The sequence below is a fragment of the Panthera leo genome, chromosome C1 (genome assembly GCF_018350215.1).
Source record: "Panthera leo isolate Ple1 chromosome C1, P.leo_Ple1_pat1.1, whole genome shotgun sequence".
Taxonomy (NCBI): Eukaryota; Metazoa; Chordata; class Mammalia; order Carnivora; family Felidae; genus Panthera; species Panthera leo.
In genome coordinates this window covers 102702377-102718173 of record NC_056686.1, presented here as the reverse complement: position 1 = coordinate 102718173, position 15797 = coordinate 102702377, and the positions used below count along the sequence as shown (strand labels likewise).

Below are 15797 nucleotides of genomic sequence, written 5' to 3'. Positions count from 1 at the left end.
TCTCGGAATATGAAGATGACAAAATCATTAAAGCAGAAGGAGAGCTGTTTTCCCAACACTGAAGATGCATTTGCCCTGATCCTTCCAGCTTCTCCTAAGACCACCCCAGAGACAACTGAGGACATGAATAAATGGCTGATGCAGGGTGCAGTCTATGACACTGGAAGCAAGTGAAGCCAAACGAATCAGATTATACCTTTGTAATACAGAGATGAGACACACACAGGTGAGAAAAATCTCCTTATGGTCAGGGATTCTATTTAACATGTCTTTTATGCACCCTCACCGTACTAGACACTTAAATACTTTTTAAGATAGAACTGTCTCTTTAGAAAGATGTTGATCTCTCTTTAAGAGGACACACATCCCCCTAATGTTCTTGCATCCATTCCATTAAGATTCAAGTCTACAAAAACTAAGATAATGAAACTAAGATTCTAGAAGTTCAACACTAAGGTCTGCTTGCTCCATAACATAAGAATAATTTCATCTCCATGAACAGATTTCAAACAACTGAAGTGTATAAAAGCACTACAAATGTCATATCAAATATTTATGACTTAAGTCACATTAAAAATAATTCCAAAGAGGTGGCAATTTCATTAGGATCACAACTTTTTAAAAAGCTAAACTTGATTAAGCTTTGACAGCACTATTCCAGACTACGTAAGGAGGAGGGATAACTAGCAGACAGGTTGTTATCTCACTTCCCAAATTCATAGCTGGGAAGGAGAGCGGTCTCTACTGAATGTGAATTACAGACATCTTTACAGGACAACCCAGCTCAGTGGTCAAAGCAGGTTAAAATTACTTTCCAACAACCCCTGGTTTCAGCCTTACTTGGCAGCTTAGAAAACCTGGACAGGAAAGACCCCATGCTAGGAGCCCAGTACTTCGATACACTTACAACAAATCCCTCAATTCCCCTGTTTTACGCTCCTCCTTAATGACCTCACCTTTCAGAGAATTAAGGAAAAACATGCTGATGGCCAGGATGTAAAAGTACTATATCTCCCCTTATTTGTCTGCTTTTGTCAATGGTTATGTGGCCTACCTGCCCTGGTACTCAGGAGAAAAATAAAAATAGGCTGCTGTCCAAAGTTCTTAATGGCCAGGTGTCTCTCTTCTCCTCTCACAGAACCATCCACACGCTCATAGCTGTACCCTTCACAGAGAAAAAGAAAACAGAAATATAAACCCTTTTCACATATTCTTTGGGGAATAAAACATTGTCAGCTCAGAAGCAAATGCTAATTTTATCCCTTTCTGTATACAGGTATACCTCTACTTCAAGCAAATCCCATGGGAAAAATCTAAATTTAGGGGACATTTCATTGTTTTACAAAAGAATTCAACATAGGGGTGCCTGGATGGCTCAGTCGGTTAAGCATCTGACTTTGGCTCAGGTCATGATCTCACAGTCGGTGAGTTCGAGCCCCACGGTGGGCTCTGTGCTGCCAGCTCAGAGCCTGGAGCCTGCTTCGGATTCTGTGTCTCGCTCTTTCTCTGCCCCTCTCCTGCTCATGCGCTCTCTCTCAAAAATAAATAATAAAACATTTAAAAACAAAAGAACTCAACATAACATAGCTCTCTGGGTTTTTGAAATACATGCAGTTGACGTCATCTGATAGTCGTGGAGTTAACAGTCAATTCTGACTATCCCAACCAACCCTGAAGCACACTGTGAACCATGCTGCATGGCAGTTTCCAAATGTGCCTCGACAGAGTTCTTAACTTATGCAAGCAGTAAGACAAGCACTTGGGAGCTGGTCAGTGAGCCTGCCCAATGGCCCAGCAGCTACCCTTCAATGAAGCTACAGATTCTCCACCCATCACCACAGAACCCTGTCAAGAAGGGGAATCCTACTCTCAAGCGCTGTTTGTGAATCTAGAGATTCCTCAACATGCCTATGGCATTTCCTGCCAAGTGTCCAATGGACCAGGTATACTACAGTACTTGGGAGGGCATCAAGTGGCTCTGAGAGACCTACTCTGAATTCATGTTTTAAATTTGTACGGTCTGAAGCTGATACTCCTTCACCACTGATCTCATGAACAATCAATGTTACAGCCTTTTCCCATCATCCCACATAAATTTCTTTCAAAGTTTATTTATCCTGAGAGAGAGAGAGAGAGAATGCTGGAGTGAGCACGAGCATGCAAGTGGGGGAGGGGCAGAGAGCGAGGAAGAGAGAGAATCCCAAGCAGGCTCTATCACCGCAGAGTCCGACACAGGGCTTGAACGCACAAACTGTAAGATAATGACCTAAGTCAAGATCAAGAGCCAGACACTTAACCAAGTCATCCAGAAGCCCTCCACAATAATTTTATTATATATTAAACAGGATACCCAGGTAATAACTTACATTCCCTATTGTTTATACAGAAAAAAAATTCCTTTCGCTTGGCTGATATGTGGGATCTCTATAATTTCATCTTCTCTACTGCTCCTGAACAAATGCTCAAATGTTGAGTCAAATGTTACAGGACACTGAAAGTTCTTTTTTAGCAAGCATTTTCAAATCACTCAACATTTCTGCAACTCACATTTCTTCCAGTACCCGTAATTTTAAATCACATCGCCAGTGGGAATGTGTGTGTTTATTTCTGCTCATGTGTCTCTACCCAGCTGTCACTCCTTGTGTGACACACCTCTCTCCTTACTTTCAATCTTCCTTTGGTTCAGGCTAATGTTCTTTCACTACTTTCCTCTGTAATATCCCCACACCCCAGATTACTTGTCATGGACCTACTGGACTGCTAAAAAGGCTTAAGCCACGTAATGGCCAAGGGATGTCACCTCTGTAGTCCATGTAGTCTTGGAGAATATCCAACATCTGGGTCATCTGGGAGAAAAGTAAAACTCGATGGCCCCTGGCAAGAAAGAGAAAAGGAAAGGCTGCCAACTCTAGGTATTTAAGGTGAGTTTCCCTCAGGTGAAACCTACTAAAGAATACAATTACCAAAGGGGAAATATAAATATCATTTATATTTACAGAGACTTCCTCAGACATGCTAAATGTTCCACATAAATAGCTCCACATGTAGTCATATCCTGCAGAGCACAAGTTCTCAAACTGGAGTGGGGATATTCCCAGGAGCAAATGTCAATGCACTAGAGGCTATAGAAAGTCCTAGTATAACCAAGAAACCTCTTTTAGAATGTCAATTTACTAATGGAAAGAAAAATACACTTTCTTTTTAATAGAAAAATAAAGAAAGATATAGGAAGAATAAAATGCAAAATTCAAATGCACAAAAGCCCAAATCAGAAACCTCAAAGAACTTGGGGTCAGCCATCCATAGCCATTCTCTACTTGGGGAGTATAAAATCACTAGCCTCTCATCTCCAGCTATGTTAGCTGAAAAGTCTGCAAAGTATCACTTTAGAGAAGCAAGGGGCAGGTGGCATCTCATATCCCCTACAATACATTAAAAAAACTTATTTATGTACAGGGAGAAGAGAGGAAAGGAAAAGGAAAAATGAATTAAGTCAAGAATGAAGATGAGCCTACAGTCCTATGTTATCAGGTATTATTTAAGTTTTCATAAAGAAATATGGCACTATCAAAACAAGAGTCTCATTAGGAAAACTAATTTAATCTGAGCTTGTGATGCATATAAAGGAACAATTATGAAGAACCCTTTCAAGACTCTAGCCCCAAATAATTGGAAAGGACATTGAACCTGAAGCCAAGGGCCTCAATTCTAACCCCATCTCTGTCATTTGCTGGCTGTGTGACTTTAGACAAGTCATGACCACTCTGGGCCTGTTTTATCACCTATGAAATGAAAAGGTTGGACAGAGATGTTTATGGGTCCTCCTCTACCTCAAACACACTTATAGTAGATATATCACAGCCAATAAAATACAGTAAGACATGCAATTATTTGATTTGCACATTCCTAATGTTGGGTGATTTTGCCAAATCTGAGGTTTTGAGGTTAGTTCAGGCCCACTTGGGGCAGTTGTCCCATTGGGACAACTTAGAAACCCTTGGGAAGCTGGGCTTTTTCTAGACTCCTCTGTCCTACTGGGGACCAGAAGGATCAGGTAGAGGCTGGCCACCAGCCTCCTGAACACTTAGCTGAACATTTTAAGGCTCCAGAAGTGACTTAGTCTTCTGCTACCCAATTCATGTCTCCGGGAAAGAATCCCCCAAGTTCGCCCTGAACCAAATGCCACAGGTTAACCAAAGTGCAGATTTACTAAGCCTTCATTAGGTGCCAATTAATGCAAGGTACCAGCAAGTAATTAAAAAAGAAATGCTTGATGTTATCTCTTTGTGGAACTAAACAATATAGCTGGAGTGATAAGATTAATACCAATTAATCAGACAACAGATTAAGGCAGTGCATTGCCAAGTGCTAGATTAGGATCCTAGGTCCTATAGGAATTCAGGAAAAGGAAGGATGATTATGGAGGGGATGGGGTGGGATGGGGATGGCTGTGGGTGTAGTTGGCGAGAAGATGGAACCAGAATCGGGGTCTTAAAAGAAGGAAAACTGGAATTAGTCTCAAGAAATCAATGAGTTGTTCGTTATTCTGGTTTTAAAAATCACCAGCTCAGAGCAGAAAATGTGAACCAACCACCTACCTGGAATACAGGAATGCCAGGAGCTTATCCAGTAGATGAAGTTTCCCACTGGCCTCGATCAGGTGGTCTCCAATTTCAAAAGGCTCTGGTTCCACACCTGAAAAATGTGTCCCCAGTCAGGGCAGACTCCTTGAGTAGAGAAGCCAAAGGCAAGGCTATAGCAAGAAGCCAAGCTCCTTCTGATAATGGGCCCATGTCTCATCTCTCTTTGAGGCATTTTATAATTATGTGTTTGCATGATAATCTCAGTGCTGCTTAACATCAGTCACAGAGCCAATACCCCCAATATGACAAAAAATGTCCATTCAAGGAACAAGCCCACTCTTTAGGAAAAGGAGGCACAGGGACATGCTAAAGTCCAGAGAATTGAAAATTTGAGACTCTCACTTGAGAAAACAAATCAAGAAATACAGCTTAGATGTATAAACTAGTAATTCTCAAGCTGGGGGATGGCAGTCAGAATAACCTAGAGGGCTTCTTTCAAAATCTACAAGTTCCCAATCCCCCCCCCCCCGCCTTAAAAAAAGATTCTGAAATGCACCTGATTAAGACTCTGCAATTCATAGTACTACCTGGCAAACACTCCCTTAAAAGAACTGCAGCAAACCCTCCACATTGGTCCTACCCATTCTAGTGCTCCCAAGGCCGCAAAAGTCCTGGAAGTGTCCCAAAGGCTACCTGTCAGAATGACTCAAAAAAGCCCTAGTCTGAATGAAAATGAAAACACTACATATTGAGATGTGCGGTGTGCAGCTAAAACAGCATTTAGAGGGAAATTTGCAGACATCTCTAAGGTACAGGGAAAGCAGCAAAGGAGGCTGAGAAGGAGTGGATACAGGCAAATGGAGAATAGAAAGCATTCCAAAAGCCAAAGGAAGAAAGTGTTTCAAGAAAGAAGTGATCAACTGTGTCAAAGGTTTTAAGAGGTTAATTAAAATGTGAACGGACAACCATTGAAGGTATCACTGGTGAACTTGCAAAGTTCAATGGCGTTGATGAAAGGCTGGCCATGGAGTGGGTTTAAGACAATGGGACATCTAAACACAAAGACATGATCCCTAAATCCAGATGAGACAACCCATAAAACAACTGGCCTTGATTCTTCAAAACTGTAATTTCATGAAAGACCAAAAAAGGCAAAAAAAAAAAGGCAAAAAAAAAAAAAAAAAAAAGCAAAGGAGACAGCCAAATATAATTCAGGATCTGTGGCTGGATCTTAAATTTGAAAAGAAAAATCAAAGCCATGGGGAAGGCATTAAGGGGACAAATGAAGAAAGTTGAATATGAACAGTATACTAAATTACATCAACATGGAAAAATTAGAAAGAAAATGGGGAGAACACTAGACAGTAAATATGGGCAATTCTTTTCAAGAATTTTGCTATGATGTTGGCCACAGAAATATTCATGAAAAGCAATGTGAGAAAAAAGGGCACTGTCTCACCATCAAACAAATACGGGTGATCCACACACTTCCGCAGCTGGGACAAGACATTCTGAAGTTTAACTTTCTTTGCTGTCTCATTTTCAAATGCAGCTGTAAACAGAGACACAGGGAGAAATGGACTTTTGAACAAAAACAAAAAAACTCAAAAACTCTACGTTTCCATAAATAACCTTATTTATTTCAGTATATATCTCTCAAACCTATAATAACCTCCTGAATTTCACTGAATTGCATTAAGAATTAGCAGCATATTGGGGCACCTGAGTGGCTCAGTCAGTTGAATATCCAACTCTTGATTTCAGCTCATGTCATGATCCCAGGGTCATGGGATCGAGCCTACATCGGGGTCTACACTGACCATGGGGCATGCTTAAGATTTTCTCTCCCTCCCCCTCTGTCCCTCTCCCCAACGCGTGCATGCTCTCTCTAAAAAAAATGCAAAGCCACAGACTCCGTTTCCACTCCCAACTCCTCCCAGTGAATCTTATTCAACAAAAAAGGTGTGCAATATGTTAAATATGTGACAGGGTGGAAAGATGAAAGGTGTGACTGGCCAACCTAGAATGTTTGCTTAACTAACTGCTACACAGTATGGACAATTGGGTGGAGGAAGAAAAGGAAATTTCACCAGTGCAACAACCAGTAAAGTCTGCGTTATAGTAAAGATACCTGCACAGTTTCACTGCAGCTGACTGAACGATATTCAGAATACAAAATCCCATCCCATAGTGCCATACGAAGCATGTGTGATAATAAAATATTCCCCTCCATGAAAGTCACACCCTGAGTTTCTAAGCAGTCAAGTGCCCTCTGATTACCTAGGTCTTTCATCAGAATGGCCTTGTAGTATTTTTTCTGCAATGCTGACAGGCCATGGTATATCACCACCTCTGTCTTCTTGGGAAGCTCTGTAGCTACCTCGGCTTTCACTCGCCTCAGCAGAAATGGCTGCAAGAGCTTGTGTAGTTCATTTGCTGTGTAAGGAAAGAAACCAACAACACAAGAAGTGTAGGACAAAACTTCCATACCAATTCCACATGCTAGACCAGTCTTGTCATTTTTCATAATACAGGTGAGCCTTGAACAACGTGGGTTTGAACTACGCAGGTTGACTTAAATGTAGATTTTTTTTCCCCCAACAAATACAGTATGGTACTGTAAATGTATTTTCTCTTCCTTAGGATTTTCTTAACATTTCTTTCCTCTGGCTCACTTGATTGTACGAATACAACATACAATACATGTAATGCACAAAATATGTCTTAACTGTTTACATTATCAGTAAGGCATCCAGTCAACGGCAGGCTATTGGCAGTTAAATTTGGGAAGTCAAAAAGTTATAGCAGATTTTCAACCGTGGGAGGGCAGTCAGCACCCTATCCCTGTACTGAAGGATCAACTGTGTTTCTTTCTTCACCGGGTTCTTTTTCCCATTTCCTTCTGAAACTATTCCTGGCTCTCAACTCAAGAACTAGGAACACGCAAAGAACTTGATTTTTATTAATAATCTCATTTGCATGGAGTTGTACTGTTTCCAGGATACTTCTGCACTTAATTTGATTGACTAGCATAAGGGTTTACAAGTAAGTGTAGGACAAGGACTATTGTCCCCATTTTTATAGCTACGTTGAGGAAGGCTCTGCGAAATTAAGCACACTTATCCAGTCGCACAGCTGGATGTTAATGTTGCATTCAAACTTAGTTCTTTTCACTTCAACGCCCCTGCTCCTTCCCCAGGGGTCATGAACTTCAAAAACTGGCCTGAGCTGGCATTCTGCTCCATGTCGGGTTGCCAGGTTCAGCAAACAAGATACAAGAATGCAGTGAAATATAAACTCCACATAAACAACAGACACTTTTTTAATAGGAGTATGTCCCATGTAATATTTGACGGGCTGTCGTGTGTTTTATCTGGACCCTAAACATGGGGGCAATGAGAGCAGGCTTGCAGGATGGGCAATCTTCAGCTTGTAGGATGGGCAAGATGTGAGAAGCCCTTCCAACTCCTACTCACCCAGGACATGCATACCCACTGGCAGGCCTGCCTAGCATTGGTGTTGAACACTCGTCCCGGGATAATACTACAGGGACAGAGAATTCTACGAGGCAGAGGGGCAAGGGTGCAAGAGGAAGACCGCAACTGGCAGCTGTACAAACGAGGATGCTTCCTGCTTCACTCCCACCATCCATCCATCCCAGACTTCTGATTTTGGTGCACAGCGAACAGAAACACCAGTGCTGTGGAATGCTGAAGAGTAGTTCGGGACTCTGGCACCCCATATACTTTTCTGCCTCGGGAAATAGCATAGAAAGTTAACAGATTACAAAATTATAGAAATGACAGGTGAGGGGAAAAAAAAGTCTGCAAACCAGCAGACACTTTCCATCTCTTCCAAAAATGACCCATGAAGCCCCGCTGTAGAATCACGTAACAAACAAATAAGAACCATGAATAGCAGACAACTGGGAATGACATGAGGGGATCTAGCACCACCTTAGTTTTGGGTGGCTCATTCTCCCTAGAAGGTGTCGTCTGGTTATCAATTCTCTTTCTTTTCTATCTATAACCAGTGTCTATTATGCACCAGGCCAGTTTCTGGGCCCAGACCTCTTGGCATGATTTGTAGGAAGGGAACTTGCCTGACTCGGACTCTTTCTCGATATCCTGGTAACGCTGAACAAAATCTCCCACCTGCTCCTTGGGAAAGACATCAGGCTCCACAAAACTGAGGAGGGAGTAGAGCTCTTGAAGGCTATTCTGGATGGGAGTTCCGGTCAACAGGAGACTGAAGACTACTGAGAACTCAAATACATAAAATAAAAATTAAAAATCCATAACCTTGGAAAGCAAGACTGAGTTACCCATGAAAACCTTTACAGAGAGAGGCATGATTTAATGGGCTGACAATAAAGACATGAAATCAGAGGACTCAGGTTCAAGTTGTATGCCAGCTGTTTGATGGTAGGAATAATACTTCTTCAGTTTCAACTGTAAGAAGGGGATAATAATCCTGGGAAGGAGAAACTGTTACAAGGAGGTGAGTAAAATCACTATGTGAACTCTGAAGTACTACATGAATATTCAATATGATTATTATTGTTCAATCTTTGTGAGAATTTAAGCAGTATGTTACTACCCACATGGTGAGTCTATTGAGACTTCAGAAGCACATGGTATATACTCAAGAGTTTGAAAAAGCTATAGCATCAGGCCCACCACTACAAGCAGGAAGCAAAAAGATCTAGACTAAAAGAATGTCCTTTTGTAAAATGTTAGTGTATCACATCCAAAACATCAAGACTTCTGGATGTTTCTGAGCCTCATACAGCATAAATGAAAGAAAGTCTTTAAATTTGAGCAGGTGATGAGAACACCAAGAGTAAGAGAATAATGAAATAAAAGGCTAGGAAAAACAGTAACAGATACTAGGTTAAGCAAAAGACAAGCTCTAAATTGACATTTATAAGAACTTATACCATTTGAGTTAAATAATGAAGCAAAACTGGAAAGCCATATCTTATATATTTCATTTAAAAAAATGAAATACAGTGTGTGTATACGTACATATATACCCTTATGTATATAGACATACTTATTAAATACAAAAATACAGTATATTTTGATTTCTAGAATAACAATATGCATACTTATATGTTTACGTGTTCATATGCACAGCAAAGGATATGGAAGCAGATATGTCAAATGTTAATGCATGCAGGGGAGTAAATTATTAATGGCTTTTATTTATTTTTTAATGTTTTTTAATTTATTTTTGAGATAGAGACCGAACATGAGCAGGGGAGGGGCAGAGAGAGAGGGAGACACAGAATCTGAAGCAGGCTCCAGGCTCTGAGCTATAAGCACACCCAACCGACTGAGCCACCCAGGCGCCCCTAATGGCTTTTATTTTTATTCTTGTGTTTCTGTATTTAGGTTTGGGAAAGGGTCATAAGATGATACAGCTTTGTAGTAAGGTAACAAATGAAATGCAATTAAAACTGATTTGAGAATGTCATTACTATTTTTTTTTTTTTGCAATCTCTTTTATTTTTTTTCTTTTTAAATTGTCTAATCAATGTCCATCCACTCATGCCTGCTCTGCTTGTAGGACAATGTTTTCATAGTACTTCAAGTATGGGAACTGGTCAGAAATAAATGCTTCCAATAACCAACTCAAATTTTTATAATATGTGTTCACCAAGCAAAGAGCTGGGGTGACCGAAGAAGATGAGGGCTGCCGGTCACTACAGTCAACTTAGACTGTCACATGAGCTCACGTACTTATTCAAAGTAGTGTCCATTTTATTACTGGGTGAAAAAAATCCGGAGCTGATCTCGTTGTATACAGTATTTTATAAACTTTTCTACATAATCTTCCACAGCAGCCTTACACTGTCGAGGTACCGTACTTACTTTGTGAATGTACTTTGTAAACGTAAACGAGGCATAGCATAAATTGTAGAACCAACTCCCTATGTTTCAATACAAACTGCTTCCAACTTTCACAAACAAGCTGAAAACAGTATTAGCCCACCTCTCAGCCCTATCAATAAATGCATTTCTCTCCAACCAACAAGTTGTCTGCGATTCAAACCTCACCTAAAAAGGAATGCTTAGATGACACACAAAATTTCCTCACATAATCCCTGAGCCTTAGTTTCCTTATGAACAAGGAAATAGAATAGAACTTAGCAATAGAACTTAGTTTCCTCACTCCAAACCTGGGGTTCCTTTACTACACCCGCTTCTCCTCTCCCATTATATTTTAGTAAACTGGCATGGTAGTTTATGACGCAGTGTCTTATAGAGTAAGGTGCCAGAATATGACAATCCTTTGGGGAAAAGATACTGTTTAGAGTCCCCAAATGAAGGCAAACACAGAGCAGAGTCAGCCCCACCAGGGGATAGCAATCTCTGAGACTGGACCAATAACAGTGACCATATCTTCATCAAAATATCAAAAACTCCAACGTTTAGCCATTAAATACAGAATTCAGACCTAAGACTTTCCTCTAAGTCACCTCTAATCTTATTATCTGATTGGTTATAGGACAGGGACCAAACTTCAGTGATGGTCACAGGAATTCACACATGCGGTCTCATGAATAAGCCTTTATGAGGTCAGCAAACAGAAAGGCACTTCTTACTCACAAGCTGTTCCACTGGCTCCTCAGAAAAGAGGGCAAGGTTAGGGCTACACCGACATTTCTCATTTCTCACTGTGCCAGAATGATGGCAAAGATCAAGAGAAGGGAAGGAGATCAAGGGTGTCACACTCAAAAGTATGACAAAGACAAGAGAGACTGCAGCTAATAGTCAATGGCATGCGATGGTCTCTTTATGACTCCATGTGAACTGTCAAATTTTTTAAGATGGTAAATGGGGGGAAGGGTACAATATGTCAGATATAACTGCTATTGCAGACAGAAGAGTTATAATAAGATTATTTTTAAAGAACTACCCCTTTGAAGAAGATCAAAAGAGAGCTGAAACATTTCTAAAACTACAATGTATTTTACTGGGATAGCATCTTATTACCTGATAACCAGATTTCAGTACACGTTATTTCCTGTGTAAAAGATGAGAGGAAGGAGCAGTGAGGCCATATAAGTACTACCTCTGTCACTCACGAAATGTTTATTTAGCCCTATAGAAATCGGGACTGAAAAAAAAATGTTTCAACTTAACTAACTCTACACAAGCCTAAAATAGTATTTTTCAAAAGGAGATTATACAAAAACTAAGACTATCCTGTGAGTTTACCTCTGAAAGTGTCTTATGCAGCAAGGAGCTTTGGTTTTTCAACCTGTGAGCTTCATCCACAACAAGAACACTCCAAGGGAAGCTGTGAGAGAAAAATCCAAGCTTTCAGTTTTGTGTAAAAACTCCAACATATATCTTATAGCCAAAAAGTCTTACCATAAAAATAACTATTGTTGGCAAGACTAATATTAAGCCCATTCTATTAGAAACACACTCAAGTTTCTTTCTTATCTAAAAGCCTGCCATGTACATGAGACAACATCTGGATAAGGCAGTAAATTTAAGGGAATTTTTTTCCCAAGACAGGAAAGACCTGTGCATAAAGGCAGAAAAGAAGGAGCTGGAGACAGAAAGCAAAAGGAAACATTTATGACCACCGACTATGTGCCAGACACTGTGCTTGGAGCTTTATGTCTATTATTTAATCCAAAAGAATATGGTGAGTAGACATTATTGTGCTCATTTTACCAACAAGGAGACTAAAGCTCAGAAAGATTAGGTAACTAGGTCAAGGTCATAAAGCTAGAATGCAGTGGAGCTGAGATTTAAACCCAGAAGAAAAATTATGAGAAATTGGTGTCACAGTAGCTTAAAAAGCGTAATTTAAAAAAATGGGGAAGCAGTGAATAAGATCAAATGTTACAGACGTCCAGGAAGATACATCTGTTGGATACACTAGTATGGAGGTCTTTGGTGGCTACTTCCAAAGCACATTTTGTAGCATAGTAAATTATAACAACAATTTCTCAAGACCTGAGCCAAAATCAAGAGTCAGAGGATTAACTGACTGAGCCACCCAGGCGCCCCAAGATGTTTATTTTTTTTGAGATGCTCTTCAAAAGTCTCCACATGGGGCACCTAAGTGGCCCAGTCGGTTTAGTGTTGGATTCCTGATTTCAGCTCAGGTCATGATCTTGTGGTTCATGAAACTGAACTCAATATTAGGCTCCATGCTGACGGCACACAGAGCCTACTTCTGATTCTCTCTCTCTATCCCTCCCGCACTCGCTCTGTCTCAAAATAAATAAAATTTTTTAAAGAGGGGCGCCTGGGTGGCTCAGTCAGTTAAGCATCGGACTTCGGCTCAGATTATGGTATCATGGATCGTGGGTTTGAGTCCTGCATTGGGCTCTGTGCTCACAGCTCAAAGGCTGGAGCCTGCTTCGGTTTCTGTGTCTCCCTCTTTCTCTTTGCCCCTTCTCCACTCACGCTCTCTCTCTCAAAAATAAACATTAAAAAAAAAAAAATTAAAAGAAAAAGTCTCCACAACACCAAGTGGTACATTTGGATGTCTCTTTGCCATTATTAGCAATGTGGCCTCAGCTGAGTTACCTTGCTTTCTTCATTTAGAAGATCTATACTTGCCTACTAGGGTTTTCGTGAAGGTCACCTAGGATACTTTAAGTAATCAAAAACATATATGTAACAGGGTGCCTGGGTGGTTCAGCTGATTAAGTGTCTGACTTCAGCTCAGGTCATGATCTCAGTTCATGAGTTCAAACCCCATGTCGGGCTCTGTGCTGACAGCTTAGAGCCTGGAGCCTGCTTCAGATTCTGTGTCTCCCTTCTCTCTCTGCCCCTCCCCTGCTCACACTCTGTCTCTCTCTCAAAAATGAATGAACTTAAAAAAAAAAAAAAAACCATTTATGTCCCAATTTTCTCGCCTTTTGAGACTTCCCACATCCTGCCTTGTACTATGAATATCTGTATAGTGCCTCTCCCTCTACTGGAGTCTATGTCTTCTTAGGGAGCTCTACAGTTTACTTTCCTGGCACTGCTGGTAACTCCCAAACAGTGTCTTTCCAGAGAAGAGATCTTCAACAAATATTACATTAGATACTAATTATAGAAAAAAGAAAAAGAGAGGGAAGCCTATTTTCTTCTTTAAAAAAAAAAAAAAGTTTATTTATTTATTTAGAGAGAGAGCGTGCAGGGGAAGGAGAGAGAGAGGAGGGGAGAGAGAGAGAATCCCAAGCAGACTCTGCACCGTCAGCATAGAGTCCAATGCGAAGCTCAAAATCACGAACTTTGAGATCATGACCTGAGCTGAAATCAAGAGTTGACGCTCAACCGACTAAGCCACTCAGGCACCTCAAGCCTATTTTCTTCTTAAGAAGAGTAAGATAACACGCTTACTTAAAGGAAACTTATGGGTTGGAAGTCATGAAATCTATGACTGGGCCTTCAGTATCTCAAAATAAGATGAAAACAGAAATCCAACTCAGAAGCTAGATGAGAACATTTAAAATATTGAAGCACTTTGAAAACAGAAGTTTCTCCCCACCTAACCACATCAAAACTACACATGCTTTGGAGAATGAAACCCTGTCAACGTAACTTTTCTTATGTACCTAAAGTCTAGCTAGTGTTGAATTTACATTGTAACTGTAGTCTCAACCCTATACCGCAACATATCACCCATGGTATTAGGTGGTATGGAAGAATTAAATCTAAGCTTCCTATGCATCATGAGCTGATGTGAAAGCCTGAAAGCTAACTAATTAAAAGTATATTTAAAACTCCCTTCCTAAAAAGTTAATTTCATAGCACTGACTGCTACTTTAAGATACTTCCAGGAAAAGGCTCAAATAATTCACCTCCTATATTGCAGTAAAATCTCTAAATAGCAGTCCTGAAAGGTATCTGCGCAGTCTGCAAAGTAAAGAATCTAGTATTTATTAACCACCCATCACAGACACCTTATTTAATCCTCACAACAGCCATCCAAAGTAGAGATTATCCTCCTTTTACCAACAAAGAAGCTGAAGTTCACTAAGGTTAAGTAACCCAGGGACACACAGCTAATGAGTAAGGGCTAGACTGCAGGACTACTCTCTGCCACACCAATCTGTAAGTAAGACTCACGGAAGACATACCAGGAAGATGTGCCAGACATGACATGAAAGATAAAGTACTAAAACGTAAAGGAAAGACGTGACTCTCATGATATATTCAACAGTTTCTGAAGTACCGCAACATACTCACGATTTTAGAAATGATGAATCTTTCAAGCAAATCTGAAAAATTAAGGAAAAAGACACATTATAAAGGCTAGTATTAACACAACTGATATTAATAAACTAGTTTCTTGTTAGCTAAATCTTATACTTTAGGAGAGTTAAGTCTTAATCATTCACTAAGTAAAAAAAAGTTGTGAGCATAACTTCTAAGTAGCACTATCTTGAAAAAAACAAAACCTAGGCAGGAGTAAGTGGAAGGTCTTGCCTTCACTTTAAGACTAAAAACTTGAAATGATACTGGAACTGAGTACCCTCTACTCTCGTCCTGCAGTAACAGGCAACCCCTCAGCCCACAAAACCCTCTCCCCTGCCTGCCTACTCCTTCCTCCTATTTACTGGCCAACAGGCAGCTCAAATGCCACCCCCTTCACTGGGGCACCTTTGCTCTTGCCGCACCAGGAAAGAAGAGACATTCAGCAAATTTGGAACACAGTAGTCCTTCACTTCCTTTGGTCACAATCCCTCTCTGACAATCTAATGAAAGTAGACTTCTCTCCCAGAAAAATGCATGCTCTCCAAAAAATTAAACCTAATTCCAGTAGATTCTCCAACTTCTACGGTCCCAAGGTTAAGAGTTCTTGATAGAAATAAATTCAAACCTCATAGGTAGTTAGCAGCACATGAAAACGTGACTCTTGTTTCAGGTCTTGCTGTAGGTGGGCTCTCTCCTCCTTGTCACCTGCGTATGTTACACAGGAAAGCCCTGGAGCAAATCTGGATCCAAGAAAAGAGGTAGATGAACACCAATGTACAGCCAAAGGGAAGGATGTGCATATCTAGAAAATTACATTTCATGGAAGGATTACTGACATGCAGACTTCAAGATGTCCTGCAACCAGAAAGAGTCCTGAACTCTGAAATCTTATCTATGGTAACAGGTAAACCTATAGGTAAGTTTCTGTGTGAACAGATGGAAGGATCAGATGAACATCTACAAAGGCCTTGTGCTAATTCTAAAGAAAAAACTA

The 15797-nt window shown here is 40.4% G+C and overlaps 1 protein-coding gene across 2 annotated transcripts in view; it reads right to left on the bottom strand.

The window, feature by feature from the left end:
- The window catches only part of CHD1L (chromodomain helicase DNA binding protein 1 like), a 58955-nt gene that overhangs the window by 25802 nt on the left and 17356 nt on the right, over nucleotides 1–15797 (bottom strand). Inside the window, exons 4-12 of one of the 2 annotated variants that reach the window (XM_042953684.1) lie at nucleotides 15429–15543; nucleotides 14795–14826; nucleotides 11810–11891; nucleotides 8686–8848; nucleotides 6864–7019; nucleotides 6043–6135; nucleotides 4599–4695; nucleotides 2801–2874; nucleotides 1055–1165 (exon numbers count right to left, since the gene is read on the bottom strand). In XM_042953684.1, the coding sequence (XP_042809618.1) occupies nucleotides 1055–1165; nucleotides 2801–2874; nucleotides 4599–4695; nucleotides 6043–6135; nucleotides 6864–7019; nucleotides 8686–8848; nucleotides 11810–11891; nucleotides 14795–14826; nucleotides 15429–15543 (923 nt within the window). Of the gene's footprint in view, nucleotides 1–1054; nucleotides 1166–2800; nucleotides 2875–4598; nucleotides 4696–6042; nucleotides 6136–6863; nucleotides 7020–8685; nucleotides 8849–10459; nucleotides 11785–11809; nucleotides 11892–14794; nucleotides 14827–15428; nucleotides 15544–15797 lie in introns of those variants that run through there. The other variant, XM_042953685.1, reaches the window with a different exon arrangement.